This window comes from Erpetoichthys calabaricus, chromosome 5 (assembly GCF_900747795.2).
Source record: "Erpetoichthys calabaricus chromosome 5, fErpCal1.3, whole genome shotgun sequence".
NCBI classification, from domain to species: domain Eukaryota; kingdom Metazoa; phylum Chordata; class Cladistia; order Polypteriformes; family Polypteridae; genus Erpetoichthys; species Erpetoichthys calabaricus.
Genome location: NC_041398.2, coordinates 21195611 through 21212213, shown reverse-complemented (window position 1 = coordinate 21212213; position 16603 = coordinate 21195611). Strand labels below are relative to the sequence as shown.

The 16603-nt window shown below is 43.7% G+C and overlaps 1 protein-coding gene across 2 annotated transcripts in view; it reads left to right on the top strand.

Annotated features, from left to right (window-relative positions):
* LOC114644363 (zinc finger protein 845-like) overlaps positions 1 to 16038 on the top strand; it is a 38085-nt gene extending 22047 nt beyond the window's left edge. The window contains exons 2-3 of one of the 2 annotated variants that reach the window (XM_028792498.2): positions 3039 to 3586; positions 13161 to 16038. In XM_028792498.2, coding sequence (XP_028648331.1) covers positions 3178 to 3586; positions 13161 to 14389 — 1638 coding nt within the window. In that variant the 5' untranslated portion in view covers positions 3039 to 3177 and the 3' untranslated portion in view covers positions 14390 to 16038. The remainder of the gene's footprint in view (positions 1 to 3038; positions 3587 to 13160) is intronic. The other variant, XM_051927475.1, reaches the window with a different exon arrangement.
* Positions 16039 to 16603: the final 565 nt, after the last annotated feature.

Sequence of the window (16603 nt, the reverse complement as noted above, 5' to 3'; positions counted from 1 at the left end):
AACGTCCTAATGAGATGACGGATGGTGTCCTGGGTGATCTCCTCCCAGATCTGATCCAGAGCATCACTGAGCTCCTGGACAGTCTGTGATGCTACTTGGCCATGTTGGATGTGCTGATACATAATGTCCCATAGGTTCTCAATTTGGTTTCAGGTCTGGGGCGTGTGTGGGCCAGTCAATGGCATCAATGCCTTCATCATCCAGGTTGAGACATTGGATGGACCCAAACATAATGTCCCACCCAGAGGTGTTCTGTTGGATTGAGGTCAGGCGAGCGGGGGTGGGGGTGGGTGGTTTTGGCAGTCAATGGTATCAATTCCTTCATCCTCTCACAAACACATGAGGCCGGGCATTGTGGTGCACCAGGAGGAACCCAGGAGCCACTGCACCAGCATAGGGTCTGACAAGGGGTCCAAGGATTTCATCCCAATACCTAATGGCAGTCAAGGTGCCATTGTCTAGTCTGTAGAGGTCTGTGCATCCCTCCATGGAAATGCCTCCCCAGATATACCATCACTGACCACCCACCAAACCGGTCATGCTCAACAATGTCACAGGCAGCATAACGTTCTCCATGGCTTCTGCAGACCCTTTCACATCTGTCACATGTGCTCAGGGTGAACCTGCTCTCATCTGTGAAAAGCAGAGGGCGCCCGCCAGTGGTGGACCTGCCAGTTCTGGTATTCAATTGCAAATGCCATTTGAGCTTCACGGTGCCCCCTAGAGGATGTCGTGCCCTCAGGCCACCCTCATGAAGTCTGTTTCTGATTGTTTGGTCAGAGACATTCACCCCAGTGTTCTGCCTGTCTGTTGGAGGTCACTTTGTAGTCTCTGCCAGTGCTCATCCTGTTCCTCTTTGCCCAAAGAAGCAGATACCAGTGGGTCCTGTTGATGGGTTAAGGACCTTCTACGAGGGGCCCTGTCCAGCTCTCCTCAAGTAACTGCCTGTCTGTCTGCTGGAATCTCCTCAATGCCCTTGAGACTGTGCTGGGAGACACAGCAGACCTTCTGGGAGGCACGTAGTGATGTGCCTGCCATCCTGGAGAAGTTGGATTACCTGTGCCACCGAACTCGGTAGGGTCCAGGTATGGCCTCATGCTACCAGTAGTGACACTGACCGTAGACAAATGGATAACGACAGATGAGGAGGGAAAAATGTCAGTGACCTCCCTCCACCAGTGAAACCATTCATTCCTGTTTTGGGGGTCGTCTCGTTGTTATCTATATCTAATATATATTTCACATATATATAATAGTGGAAGCCCAGCCCTGACACAGACCGGCAGACACCAATGGTTCAAGCACCACACACGTTTATTTACACTATGTAGAAAAGTCCAAGTCCCGCACACAACCAAGTACTCCTGCACCACACATCCACAAGTCCGGGCTTTTCCAAAGTAATGTCTTCACCGCCTCCACTCCTCTCCTCTGAACTTCGTCCTTTTCCACCCGACTCTAGCTGATGACTGGAGGGAGACAGCCTCTTTTTATGCTCACCCAGATGTGCTCCAGGTGCCTCCCGATGAACCTCCGCTGGCACTTTCTGGCGTGGTGGAAGTGCCGCATGGGCACCCAAAAGCACTCCAGGTGTCCCTGGTAATACTTCCGCCAGCATCTCCGGGTGCGGTGGAAGTGCTGACATCTTGGGCTTCACGGTCTTCTGAGTGCCCCCTGGCAGTGACCGCAGGCCCCTACAGGGTTGAGCTTCCAAGCTCAGTTCCCGTGGCCCTCGTACAAACCAGGGAGGCTGTCCTCTTGTTGTCTGGTGGAGGCATAGTCCCTCTCTCGGTCCTTCTCGGTGTCCACAGCTGCCCACCACACTGCCTCTCCGTTAGCTGAGACCCGTAGGGGCAGGTCACCCACGACGGGGAGCCGACACACTCCTGTCCAGGGCCCGGATCTGCAACACAAAAGCTAGAAAAAGGGGTGGAGACGTTGCCTTGACGACACCACTTGGCATCTCTCCTCACTTTGTACAGACAACGCTTCCCCCCTTCGACCGCCACTTTGGCTCCCCCTCCGAGGTTTCCGTGCCCCCCCAGACTGAGACATCAGACGGGACCACTCGCACCCCTGTCTTCTCAGCTGCCTTCGGGGTTTCCCTCTGACACCGCAGAGAGCGGTGCGTCACTGGACGCGAGCTCCCAGTCTCATATCCTCCCTTATCGGAGGAGCCAGCTTTCCTCCTTTGGGTTCCTCCTCTTTCTCTGGGGGACCCTGATGGTTTGGGTCTCCATATGGGAAAGGAAGAGACGCCATGCCAAAACTGAAAATGAACCCTTGAAATGTGTTCAAGTTATGTTAAGATGACTATATAAGTCATCTATGTATACCTATATACTAATATATATATATGTATAATATAAATATAAAATGGGGTGGCACGGTGGCGCAGTGGATAGCTCTGCTGCCTCGCAGTTGGGAGACCTGGGGACCCGGGTTCGCTGCGTGGAGTTTGCATGTTCTCCCCGTGTCTGCGTGGGTTTCCTCCCACAGTCCAAAGACATGCTGCTTAGGTGGATTGGCGATTCTAATTTGGCCCTAGTGTATGCATGGTGTGTGGGTGTGTTTGTGTGTGTCCTGCAGTGGGTTGGCACCCTGCCCAGGATTGGTTCCTGCCTTGTGCCCTGTGTTGGCTGGGATTGGCTCCAGCAGACCCCCGTGACCCTGTGTTTGGATTCAGCGGGTTGGAAAATGGATGGATGGATGGATGGATAAATATAAAACTATATACCACCCGGGGGGTAAATGTTAAAATTATACAAAGTTATTGTCTGTCTGTTATACCTGCATTGTTATCACTCTTTAATTTAATATTGTTCTTTATCAGTATGCTGCTGCTGGAGTATGGGAATTTCCCCTTGGGATTAATAAAGTATCTATCTATCTATCTATCTATCTATCTATCTATCTATCTATCTATCTATCTATCTATCTATCTATCTATCTATCTATCTATCTATCTATCTATCTATCTATCTATCTATCTATCTATCTATCTATCTATCTCAATTCTGTTACTTTTATTTTGACAGGTTAAAAAGGCGCCTCCTTTCCAGGTCACATGGTCCTGCAGTGAGGCGTCTAATGGCCTCCATTCCACAGCCGTCTATGTGAGCAGGAAATCTTAGAAGAGTAGACACTTTGAAGCAGGGAAGAGTTTTACACGGAGCAATGGCCTCAGCCAAACCTGATGGTACGGGTGACGGACTGGCACACGTTAAACAAGATGACTGTGAGTGGGGTGCCCCCGAGGATTTGTCTGTGAAGACGGAGGACTGTGAAAGAAGGATTTCACATTTTAAAGAGGAGTCGTCCGAGGGGCAGATCGTTGAGGTGAAAGTTGAGGATTCAGGGAATTTCTCGGTCAGTCTTGAACTGCATGACCCTGAAAGTGGGAAATTTTTCAAGCAAGATATTTGTCAAGAGTCACCTTCCAGTTTTCAGCCCAGGGTCACTAATGTGGGACACCTGCCAATCCAGCCAAATTCTATGGAGCTGAAATCTGAGTTTGAATTGGAAATCAATGAAGGAAATGGGAAAGAAGCAGAAGAGCAGCAGTCGTCTAGGCATGCAGAAATAAGTAAGCACCCTGTATTTGGTACACTGCATTAATCCCCGAGGGGAAACTGTCTTTTCGCATGACCTTTGGTGGTCAGAGTGCAGAGTCAGCCGTGTAATGTAGCTAAACATAAAGGAACGTGACACGGAGAACACATACGGCTTATACCAGTTGTTGTTTGTTTAGTAGGTAGAAGTGAGAGCGGGATGGACAGTTAATTAAATTGGACTAGTATTTCCCCTTGGGGTTGCTAACTCCCTAGTTGGAATAAGTTCTTTTTAATTGCGGCGTTTTAAGTAACCTGAAATAATGTAAAAAGGCGATTTCCCTCCCATAGTGGTAGAGCGGTAAGAAATCATCCATCCATCCATTATCTGACCCACTATATCCTAACTACAGGGTCACGGGGGTCAGCTGGAGCCATCCCAGCCAACACAACAAGGCAGGAAACAAACCCCGGGCAGGGTGCCAGCCCACCGCAGGACACACACCTACACACACACCCACCCAGCACACAAGCACACACACGGGACAATTTAGGACCACCAATGCACCTAACCTGCATGTCTTTGAACTGTGCGAGGAAACCCACGCAGACACGGGGAGAACATGCAAACTCCATACAGGGAGGACCTGGGAAGTGAAGTCGGGTCTCTGAACTTCGAGGCAGCAACACTACCCACTGCGCCACCGTGCCGCCCGTAAGAAATCACATAAGAGTAAATAATTTTAGCTTTTTTTAATGACGATTTATGTGGCATTACAGACGAAGAAAGCCAAATGGCAAGACAATTACCAAGGTGGCTCCGGTTTCCTCCCACAGTCCAAAGACATGCAGGTTAGGTGGATTGGCGATTCTAAATTGGCCCTAGTGTGTGCTTGGTGTGTGGGTGTGTTTGTGTGTGTCCTGCGGTGGGTTGGCACCCTGCCTGGGATTGTTTCCTGCCTTGTGCCCTGTGTTGGCTGGGATTGGCTCCAGCAGACCCCCGTGACCCTGTGTTCGGATTCAGCGGGTTGGAAAATGGATGGATGGATGGGATCTTGATGTATGCAGTCTGCCAGACTGTGCTAGAAGAATTTTCAGGACGGATGACGTTATCATCCATCTGTTCATTGGCTTCGAGGTGTTTGGCTGCTATCCAAGTCTTTTATACTGTTTTCTCCGCGTGTACCAATTGTATCCGCTACACTTCACTAAGTTTACAGTGAAAATTATACTGATGATTGCAAGTCAACCCCAAACTGCCTTCAGCCCCTTCCCACAGCGCAGAAAGATGACTTATAATAATAAAAGCGATATTTACTAAACCACACAGAGAAAAGATGCAACAAAAAAAAAAAAAATTATTAATACATTTTCTACAATTCCCCCAAATCTCCCCCACTTCCAATATAGACAATAAACAAAAGGCATAAAATTATATATCCAAGAATATTCCCCACCATCCATTCGATTTAGTCTTTTTCCATCCATCCGTCCATCCATTTTCCAACCCGCTGAATCCGAACACAGGGTCACGGGGGTCTGCTGGAGCCAATCCCAGCCAACACAGGGCACAAGGCAGGGAACCAATCCCGGGCAGGGTGCCAACCCACCGCAGGACACACACAAACACACCCACACACCAAGCACACACTAGGGCCAATTTAGAATCGCCAATCCACCTAACCTGCTTTTTCCGATTTTCCTATTTCCCCATAGTTCAGTTTCTTAGACATGCTAATCCCCGAATAAAAGGTTTACGGCTCACACTGCCTCCGATCCCTTTCACGATAAAGTTCACTTCCCTCAGCGTATCCGGAATCTTCGAGGTGGCCACCCCAGACTGCGTTGGACTTGTGGTGCTCCCCGAAAACAATCTTTCTCCTGGACTCACATGGGTCATATCTTTTTCCTCCACCATAAAAAACTCGGGCTGTCTTTTCTTCCTTCTCCTCCTGCCTTTTTAAGCCCCTATTTAAATAGTGCGTCCGTTTCCATGGCACACCCGGAAATTGCAATCACAGCCCCATACCTCCCAAAAGGTCCTCTCTATCCAACCCGCCCATCTTATCTACCGTATTCTCAAATGGCAACGGGATTTTACAAAGAGAGAAAAAAAAAAACCAAACCATGTACATACAGTATTTATGTGGCAATGCTACAACTAGTGACAAGCTGCTTGGGTACGTGACAGCTAACAATAGCTGAGCTAAGTAATAAGATGTAAAAGGGTTGACCGAGCTCAAATAGTGTCCAGCACATGACTTTCCACTTTAATAAAAGGATAAGTGTCTATGTGTGTCTGTCCAGTTGATAAGTTACTGTCATTCCAACAGAGGGTGCAACACAAACATTTTTAGTAACAAAAAGCAGTGTATTTGCCATTCTAACAGATGGCTCATCACAAACATTAGCACTGCTTTTATAAACCCCATACTACATGGCATAGAACAGAGGCATATACATTGCATGTATCATTCCAACAGATGGCGCATCACAAACATTTTTAGGAATAAAATGCATTGCATTTATCATTCCAATAGATGGCACATCACAAACATTAGCACTCCTTTTATAAACCCCATACCATAGGGCATAGAACAGAGACATATACATTGCATGTGTCATTCCAACAGACGGTGCATCACAAACATTTTTAGCATTAAAATGCATTGTATTTGTCATTCCAATAGATGGCACATCACAAACATTAGCACTGCTTTTATAAACCCCATACCATATGGCATAGAACAGAGACATATACATTGCATATGTCATTCCAATTGATGGCACATCACAAACATTAGCACTACTTTTACAAACCCAGTACAGCATGGCATAGAACAGAAACATATACATTGCATGTGACATTCCAACAGATGGCGCATCACAAACATTTTTAGGAATAAAATGCATTACATTTGTCATTCCAATAGATGGCACATCACAAACATTAGCACTGCTTTTACAAACCCAGTACAGCATGGCATAGAACAGAGACATATACTGTACATTGCATGTGACATTCCAACAGATGGCGCATCACAAACATTTTTAGGAATAAAATGCATTACATTTGCTGCGGTGGGTTGGCACCCTGCCCGGGATTGGTTCCTGCCTTGTGCCCTGTGTTGGCTGGGATTGGCTCCAGCAGACCCCCGTGACCCTGTGTTCAGATTCAGCGGGTTGGAAAATGGATGGATGGATGGATGCATTACATTTGTCATTCTAATAGATGGCACATCAAAAAACTTTAGCACTGCTTTTATAAACCCCATACCACATGATATAGAACAGAGACATATACATTGCATGTGACATTCCAACAGATGGAGCATCACAAACATTTTTAGCAAAAAAATGCATTGTATTTTTCATTCCAGTAGATGGCACATTAGAAGCACTACCACCTGTTTTTTGAATTCCTTACCAAATAGCATATAACAGAGATATGGGCATTGTGTGATGCATGGCAAACGTTAACGCTGAGGTTGACGTTGATCACTTAGATTTCATCACATCTTAGAAGGGTGGTGCCACCAGGCTCAACGAAGCTGTGATTTTTATCCGTGAGTGATTGTAGGCCCATATTGTGTTATGTTTAAAGGAAAGAAGGAATCCTATTTTGTTCAAACAATGTGCATTTCATTACCTGTGCACAGGTAAGGCATGAACAGGTCTTAAAGAAATACTCTGCTGAATAACAATATTTTGTTTAAATTTTACTTCCCTGGTGTGCTTTATAGTGACAGCCAAGAAAAAAGAAAAAATAATAATGTCACATTTTCATTCAGAAAGAAAGTTTATGATTCAACAATCACAGTAGGTGACCAATGCAGAACAACAGTAAACAATATCAAAACATTCATGAAAAAATATCACCCTACGTGTATCACATAATCCAGATGCAAAGTCATCCATTTATTTACTCACACCATCCCAAAAATGGATTTTTACTAAAATATTGTTAACTAAATCACTTTCTGGAAAACCATCACGACAATGAGGAAGGACGTCGCGTGCACACGCATGCAAATGAGTGTCTGGTTGAAGACCCGCCTCTTCCTCTCATTCATTGGTCAAAAATTGTGCCTTCAATTTGAAAGCACAGAACTGTGGGAATATGTTGCACTGTGCTGTTTTTGCTGGAAACAAATAATAATAATAATAATAATTAAGCAAGAAATGCACACTTTTTCCACATTTTGAGCATTCTGATAGATAACACACTTATGGATTATGCAGCACAAGTAACGTGAGAATTTTTCTTTTTCTCTCATGGACACTTTTCACGGTGTTTTGTGTTGCTCGACATTGGTGATTGTTGGGTTCCATTCAACTGTTTATTCTCGTTCCGCATGGAAACATGAAATTACTTTTTTTTTTCTTTTTTTTTCCCTCATCCATCCCTATAAATCACACAGGATAAAAAACATTTAAATAAAATTTCATTTTTGTGTGGGATATTACATTAAAACAATCTTTGTGCAGTAAAATCTACTGATGTGATTTATCTCAAAATCAATAGGCCATTGTCTGATGTAGATTCAGTTTTGGGTGATCATGTCCTTGGAACATTAGAACAATCTGGACCAGAACGAGCCATTCAGACCAACAAAGCTCACCAATGCCATCCACTTAATTCTTCTAAAACAACATCAAGTCCTTAAAGATGGACTTTTGCTCTGAAAGTGGATTTTGTAAACGTATATATACATCCATCCAAATTTTGCCCAGGTCACATTTATTTCCTTTTAGGTGTATTTTTATAAAATATGTAGGGGAAAGGTAAGCTCATCCAGTGTTCTGTATACAGAATTTGTGACATACCATAATATTCACAGACACATTGAATCCAGCACAGTGTTACATGTGGCAGGATATCCCTGAAGTGTCAGCCCTCCACTAGGTGTCAGTCTGTTTCAGGCCCGGATTCATCTGAGGCCGTAGAGTCACCTGTTCACCTAACTTGCACATTTTGGGGGATTTGGAAGAAGAAGAAAAGTTTTCTAGGAGGAAAAGTAATGTAGAGCAATGTTGGTCAACTGCTGGTCCATGGGCCAGCACCTGTCCATATACAGTTAGGTCCATAAATATTTGAACAGAGACCACTTTTTTCTCATTTTGGTTCTGTACATGACCACAATGAATTTGAAATGAAACAACTCCGATGTAGTTGAAGTGCAGACTTTCAGATTTACTTCAGTGGGGTGAACAAAACGATTGCATAAAAATGTGAGGCAACTAAAGCATTTTTTGAACACAATCCCTTCATTTCAGGGGCTCAAAAGTAATTGGACAAATGAAATAACTGGAAATCAGATGTTCATTTCTAATACTTGGTTGAAAACCCTTTGCTGGCAATGACAGCCTGAAGTCTTGAACTCCTGGACATCACCAGATGTTGGGTTTCCTCCTTTTTAATGCTCTGCCAGGCCTTTCAGTTGTTGTTTGTTTGTGGGCCTTTCTGTCTGAAGTTTAGTCTTCAACAAGTGAAATGCCTGCTCAGTTGGGTTAAGATCAGGTGACTGACTTGGCCATTCCAGAATTTTCCACTTCTTTGCTTTAATAAAACTCCTGGGTTGCTTTGGCTGTATGTTTTGGGTCATTGTCCATCTGTATCATGAATCAATGTGACTGCTGTATTTAGCTGGATTTGAGCAGACAGTATGTCTCTGAACACCTCAGAATTCATTCGGCTGCTTCTGTCCTGTGTCACATCATCAATAAACACTAGTGTCCCAGTGCCACTGGCAGCCATGCACACCCAAGCCATCACACTGCCTCCTTCCACCGTGTTTTACAGATGATGTGCTATGCTTTGGATAATGAGCTGTTCCACGCCTTCTCCATACTTTTTTCTTGCCATCATTCTGGTAGAGGTTGATCTTGGTGTCATCTGTCCAAAGAATTTTTTTCCAGAACTCTGCTGGCTTTTTTTAGATGTTCTTTAGCAAAGTCCAATCTCGACTTTCTATTCTTGAGGCTTATGAGTGGCTTGCACCTTGCAGTGCACCCTCTGTATTTACTTTCATGCAGTCTTCTCTTTATGGTAGACTTGGATATCGATACGCTGACCCCCTGGAGAGTGTTGTTCACTTGGTTGGCTGTTGTGAAGGGGTTTCTCTTCACCATGGAAATGATTCTGCGATCATCCACCACTGTTGTCTTCCATGGACGTCCAGGTCTTTTTGCGTTGCTGAGTTCACCAGTGCTTGCTTTCTTATTTCTCAGGATGTACCAAACTGTAGATTTTGCCACTCGTAATATTGGAGCAATTTCTCCGATGGGTTTTTTCTGTTTTCTCAGCTTAAGGATGGCTTCTTTCACCTGCATGGAGAGCTCCTTTGACCACATGTTGTCTGTTCACAGCAAAATCTTCCACATGCAAGCAGCACACCTCAAATCAACTCCAGGCCTTTTATCTGCTTCATTGATAAGGACATAACAACGAACTTGAACACACCTGCCCATGAAATAGCCAAAGAGTCAATTGTCCAATTACTTCTGAGCCCCTGAAATGAAGGGATTGTGTTCAAAAAATGCTTTAGTTGCCTCACATTTTTATGCAATCGTTTTGTTCACCCCACTGAATTAAAGCTGAAAGTCTGCACTTCAACTGCATCGGAGTTGTTTCATTTCAAATTCATTGTGGTAATGTACAGAACCAAAATTAGAAAAAAGGTCCATAAATATTTGGACAGAGACACCTAACTGTATATTCCCTTGCTTATTCATAAACCAAAGAGAGAAAAACAATACAGTTTATTTTGAGGTCATACATAGATTGCTGTAAGTTACGGTTACATCCTGATTTATTACATTCAGGAGTGCAGGAGTTTCTTACCAAAATAAAGAGTTATCAGGGCACTCGCATTCCTAGGAAATACGCCCTTATCAGCACACACACACAAGACCAGTTTAAAGCAGTTTCTTATAGTTTAGTACATTATATATAAAGAAATTACACTCTTATAGCTTTAATATCTTCATTAGATTTTGTTTGGTTAGATTAATAAATCCTTATTTATCAATTCATAAGTGACATGTTTCTTATAGTTTTAAACAAGAATTCAGAAACGATCACATTGATTTATAATACCACAGGGTGTTCTGTTAGTATCAAGAGGTCAGCATTTTCTCATAAAAGAATGCAAACCAGTCTCCTATTCTGTGCACAAGCTTAATTCTTTTTCTACCTAAATGAAGAACAAATCCTAAAGAAGTAAAAAATCATATAGCTCTCTGCAGCATGATTAATAGAAAATACAGTCATTGGTATTGTGAGTTAAATACTTATAATTATTTCAGGTAATAATGTTTTTTTTTTTTCTTCCTCAAGAGCTAAGCCCCAGATTCAGGAGTTTAGTGATGAGCTGGGATGGAATGACGGTATTAAATGCAGAGCTGTAGTCCACAAACGGCAGCCTGGCATAACACTTCTTGTTCTCCAGATGACCTGCTTGCAGGACTGGATTCAGATTGACGTAATACCTGGGACAGCGCAATTGCAGGTTAAGGGCCTTGCTCAGGGGGTCACAAAGGAGCCGATGGTCACGTGCTAATCAATCTGGACGCTTCAAAACATCAGCCATTCGATTTCCACCTACACAGTCAATGAAGAGTTTCTCATACTTCAACCAGTCCTTACGTTAAAAAGGTTGAAAACTGCTTTTGTGGAGAACATGCAAAGTCCACATGGAAAAGCAATAAGTGTTGGACTTGACACCTGGATGCTGTTACACTTCCCCACTGTGGCACCCTAATATAAGGACACATATTTGCATTGTGGACACGTGGGGGTGCTGTTGCCCCGTGAAACCCATCAGACAGATGTAGGACACAAAGTAAAAGCACCCAGAAGACTTTGAATTATTTTCCCTTCTTGAAAACGGTGCCCATAGCACCACAGCCACCATAAACCCACTATTCCAAACACAGCACAATTCTCTCCTCCACACCTCCCAGCAAACGTTGCCCAGCTCCTCCCGACTCTGGCTCACTTGCTGGGTCTCCAACAGCTCTTTATATAGTCCTTGACCTGGAAGTACTTCCTTCTGTCCTTGTGACTTGCTAGCACTTCCGGGTCAGATGGAGAACTTTTAGTTTTCTTGTCAGCCTGGAAGTACTTCTGGGTTTCTGCCCACATGATATGCTAGTACAACTGGGCAAGGTGAGCACTTAGACTCCCAACATCTTCCCACAGTGTCCTCTGGCACCCAGCAGGACTGTGTTTGCAAACTCCATGTTCCATAGTGCCCTGCGGGAACCTGGGACACCGCTGTAGTCCAGGGGAGCTGCCGTTTAGCGTCTTGGGGGACGCAGTGTCCTAGTAAAGCTGCCTTCCATCTTAGGAGCGTCCCAACCGGGTTGAGCTGCCAGCCATCTCTTACAGCATTGTGACAGATAGAGGGCGCGATCGCTCCCTTGAACCCTCTGATCAAACGCCAGACACCAGGTAAAAGTCCAAATATTATATTTATTTAGACAACAACGTGCACAAAGCACCCTTCTCTTCACAATACTCAAACACTACAATAATCACTAATCAAACAGTCCTCCACTCTCCCAGAAAGTGTTGCCACCCTTCCACCCAGCTCAGCTCCACGTCTGGGATCTCCCACAGTCCTTTTACATTCCTTGACCAGGAAGTGCTTCTGAACCCTCAGTCCATGTGACTTCCTAGCACTTCCTGGTCAGATCAAAACTCTTCTTGTTCATCCCGGAAGTACGTCATTCCCTCTGTCGCTGTGACTAAGATGCACTTCCGGGTTATAGGACACATAATAGTCCCTGGGCCTCCCTGCAGCGACTCCTGGTGGCCCCCATGGTATCCAGCAGGGCTGTGCATTAAAAGTCCACTGTCATAATTCCCTGCTGGCATTCGGAGCATCTCCATGCTGCAAGGAGGGCTCCATCTGGCTGTTTGGGGGTGTTGGCCAGGATGAATGGTTGGCCATATCTCACAGCATATATACTTTTTTCAATATCTGATACTTAAACATCTAAAAGCCATCAGATACATTGGAACACAGACTAGAAAACCCAAATTCACGACCCTAATTGTATTTGCTGCAGGTTATCTGCTCACTAAGCCCCTCTCTGTTTCCCTACAAATATATCACAGTCAACAGATTGGATGGAATAAGACAAAGCTTAATCACACCAAGAGAAAACGAGGCATAATGGGAGACATCAATAGTGACCACTAGACATGGAGGGGCTTTCAACCTGAGTTTGACTGAATCATCATGACAGACACACTGCATCATTTGTTAGATCCCATCCGTCCATTTACTTCCCTTGGGGTCTCCGACAGACTTTGAAGAATGATCGGAATCGGCTTGACAATGGATTCCTGTCCTCCGCAGGGCACACTGGCACACACATCCACACTTGGTGACACCAGACGGTGATTTCAAATGTCAGATACATCTATGAGGTATGAAAGGAAATTGAATAGACATTAGGTAAATGGGCAAAGTTCAAGCACACAGTGGGCAGGGCTGTAGGGGACCCATTTGAGGACACACTGAGACTAGTCAGTTTGCTGCACATCTCTTTAATAGTTTATTCAGTTTAAAACTTTTTTAACTGTTTTTGCTTTTACAGGCTTCCAGGAAAATGACAGCTTCTCCCCATCTTCCTTTGCTCAGACCTCTCTTCAGTGCAGACTGCAGCACAAAAAAGACAAACCAATGGGGAAGAAATCAACAAGAGGACCAGAGAATTTGACAGCGGCATCTTTCCAGCGTCATTCCCTACCTGCCATTGATCCAAAACAGATAGAAGTCATTGGTACTGATCAACAACAAATGAACACTATAGGTCACGGGGCTGTGCATGCCGACCGAGAGTGTGGAACAACTTTGAAAAGCAAATCTGACTGTGAAGATCATAAGTTGAGTCCTACAAAACCAAAGTCATATCCCTGTTCAGAATGTGGCAGGCAGTTTTCACGCAGCTACAATCTTCTGAAACACACAAGAATTCACACTGGAGAGAAACCCTATTGCTGTCTAGAATGTGGCAAACGATTTTCACAAAAAAGCAGCCTTCAGTGCCACATGAGAATCCACACGGGCGAAAAACCTCATTGCTGCTCCGAATGTGGCAAACGATTCTACCACAGGAGGAGTCTTCAGAAACACATGAATATTCACACTGGAGAGAAACCTCACTGCTGTTCTGAATGTGACAAAAGATTTTCACAAATAAGCACTCTTCAGTGCCACATAAGAGTCCACACAGGAGAAAAACCGTACTGTTGTTCTGAATGCGGCAGACGATTCTCCCGTAACAGCAGTCTTCAGCAGCACACACGAATTCACACTGGAGAGAAGCCTTATTGCTGTTCTGAATGTGGGAAAAGATTCTCCCAAAACATCCACCTTCATAAGCACAAAATAATTCACACTGGAGAAAAACCCCATTGCTGTCCAGAGTGTGGGAAACGATTCTCACAGATCAGAAATCTTCAGATCCATACAAGAATTCACACTGGAGAAAAACCTTATTGCTGTTCTGAATGTGGCAAACGGTTTTCCCATATAAGCAACTTCCAGAACCATGTGAAAAATCACACTGGAGAAAAACCTTATAGCTGTCTAGAATGTGGGAAACAATTTTCACTTAAGAGCTATCTTCAGAGACATGCAAAACATCATACTGGAGAAAAACCTTATAGTTGTTTTGAATGTGGGAAAAGGTTCTTACGGTCATGTGAACTTCAAAGCCACACCAGAATTCACACTGGGGAGAAGCCATACTGTTGCTTGGATTGTGGTAAACAATTCTCACACAGGAGTACTCTTAATAAACATACAAGGATTCACATTTGAGGAAAACCTCATTGTTGCTCTGAATGATAGAGAGCGTTGTCAGAAATATCAGTGTCACATCAGGATTTGTACAGCAGAGAAACCTTTTCCTCCCAAAATGTGGCAAAGGATTCTCAGAAAACATTGCCCTTTACTATCATAAAAGAGTTTCATACTGGTAGAAAACCCCATAATTGTTTTGAATGTGGCAAGTGTTTCTCACACAGCAGGAATCTTAATAAATGCAGGAGAACTTACCCTGGAGAGAAATTAATTAATCAATAAATCAATTAATTAATTAATTAAGGAATCTTAATAAACACAAGAGAACTTGCCCTGGAGTGAAAATTGATTGATTGAAATATAAGGAGAAGCAAAGAGAAGTTTGTGTAAGTGTTACTGGGATCAACAGAACTCATCAAAAGCCCATCAAGATGTTTTGACAATTACTATCATCCACTACAAAGTACACAATGAGGGATTTCTGGGAACTACGCAGGTAGTAAACCAGCTGTACAACTTTTGAACAACAATAATGCCATAGAAAGTCTCAGTTCAAGAATGAGATTCAGTCTTGACTTGAGTATGAGGAAAGAATAACCCTTTAAGTCTACAAAAACCCTCAACAAGAAAACCCCTCTCATGTGGCAATGGATTCAAATAGACAGTCATCAGGGCTACACAAGAATCCACATTCTGCCAAAATGTGGAAAAAATAGCAGATATAAGTTGTGCTGGGACCAGTAGAGCTAATAAAAATAAATGTTCAGGTCCATATCGACTTCAGACAAATTACCGTAACTCGATACAAAGTGCAAAGGGAAGCATTATTGGAAATGATGCAGATACTGGGCCAACCCAGACCCCACTGAGATGCTATGATATCCTTCAGCATTAATAAAGTTTCCATCCATCCATCCATACAAAGCCATTATTTTATGATAAAATATTCCAGCATATCAGTGAGACGAAGCAGTTCTGCAAGGATAAGTCGGCCAGAATTCCTCCTTTGGACTGTGGGAAACTGAGAACATAAGAAATTTAACAAATGAGAAAACCCCATTCAGTTAAGTTGGTTTGTTCAGCTCATATGTAAGCTGTCCTTGTATCTCACCCAGATGCTCCTTAAAGGTGGCACATGACTCAGTAGTTTGTTTCAGATTCCCACAACTCTCCATGTAAAGAAGCGTTTCCTGGCATCAGTCTGAAATACGCTCCCCTTTAATTTCCATTGGTGCCCCCCGAATATGGGATTTGGAATTCTGCTGGATCGACTTTATCAACGCCTTTGAAATCCTCAAAGACCCGGATTAGCAGGTTCATCAGCGCAAGGCTAAACAGGTTTAATTCTCTGTCACGGTACGACCTTTCCTCAAGTCCTGGGATGTGCTTGATTTCTCTCCTCTGCCAAGCTTCATGTTCTGCTATGTCTTTGTTTTATTGCATGGTGACCAGAACTGCACACGGGACTGCAGATGCCAGTCTCACTTGTGTGTTAAATAGTCTGAGTAGGAATGTGGACAAGGAACATTATGGTGTGGGTGCAATGGTGACAGCTGGGGTAAGCAGGTATTGAGTCTAAAGCGAGGGAGTTACTTTCTCACCTCAGATGGTATGTGACTGACTTTATTAAACTGATCAAATAAAGACCAACAACTTGTTATTTATCCACGCCATATCCCTTTTATTTGTCATTTAAGTTACTTTGAAGATTTCAAAACATCCGTTAGGATAAATATAAGAAAATACCAAAACAAAATTCCTTTTCTCTGCCATGTATGGATGTGTATAGAGGTGTGTGTGTGTGTGTGTACTGTGACAGGTATGTTTTCAGGGTGTGCACAAAGAAACTTTACTCTCTTTAATGTGTTGCTTCTCCTGAGGACTTCAACTTTTAGTCTCCATGTCAATCTGGTAACCCTGAAGGTACAGTGGGTATAGAAAAGAATCCCCGCCCCCTTCGAAATATTCCCTTTTTTTTTGCTTTACAGCGTTAAATGAAAACACACAAAGTAATATTTCTTCCCAGCTTTACTTACTCAATGCAATCTCTAACATCTGAGTGAAAGATATCACAGCTACAGTTCAGAAAAATGATAAAAACTCAAAACCAAGACCTACTGAGATGAATAAAGGACCCCCCCCCCCCATGTCAATGTCATTTTGTTGACCCCGCTTGCTTTAATGACACCCTTGAGTCTGTTGAGATTCTCCTCTATCAGCTTTGCACCCCTG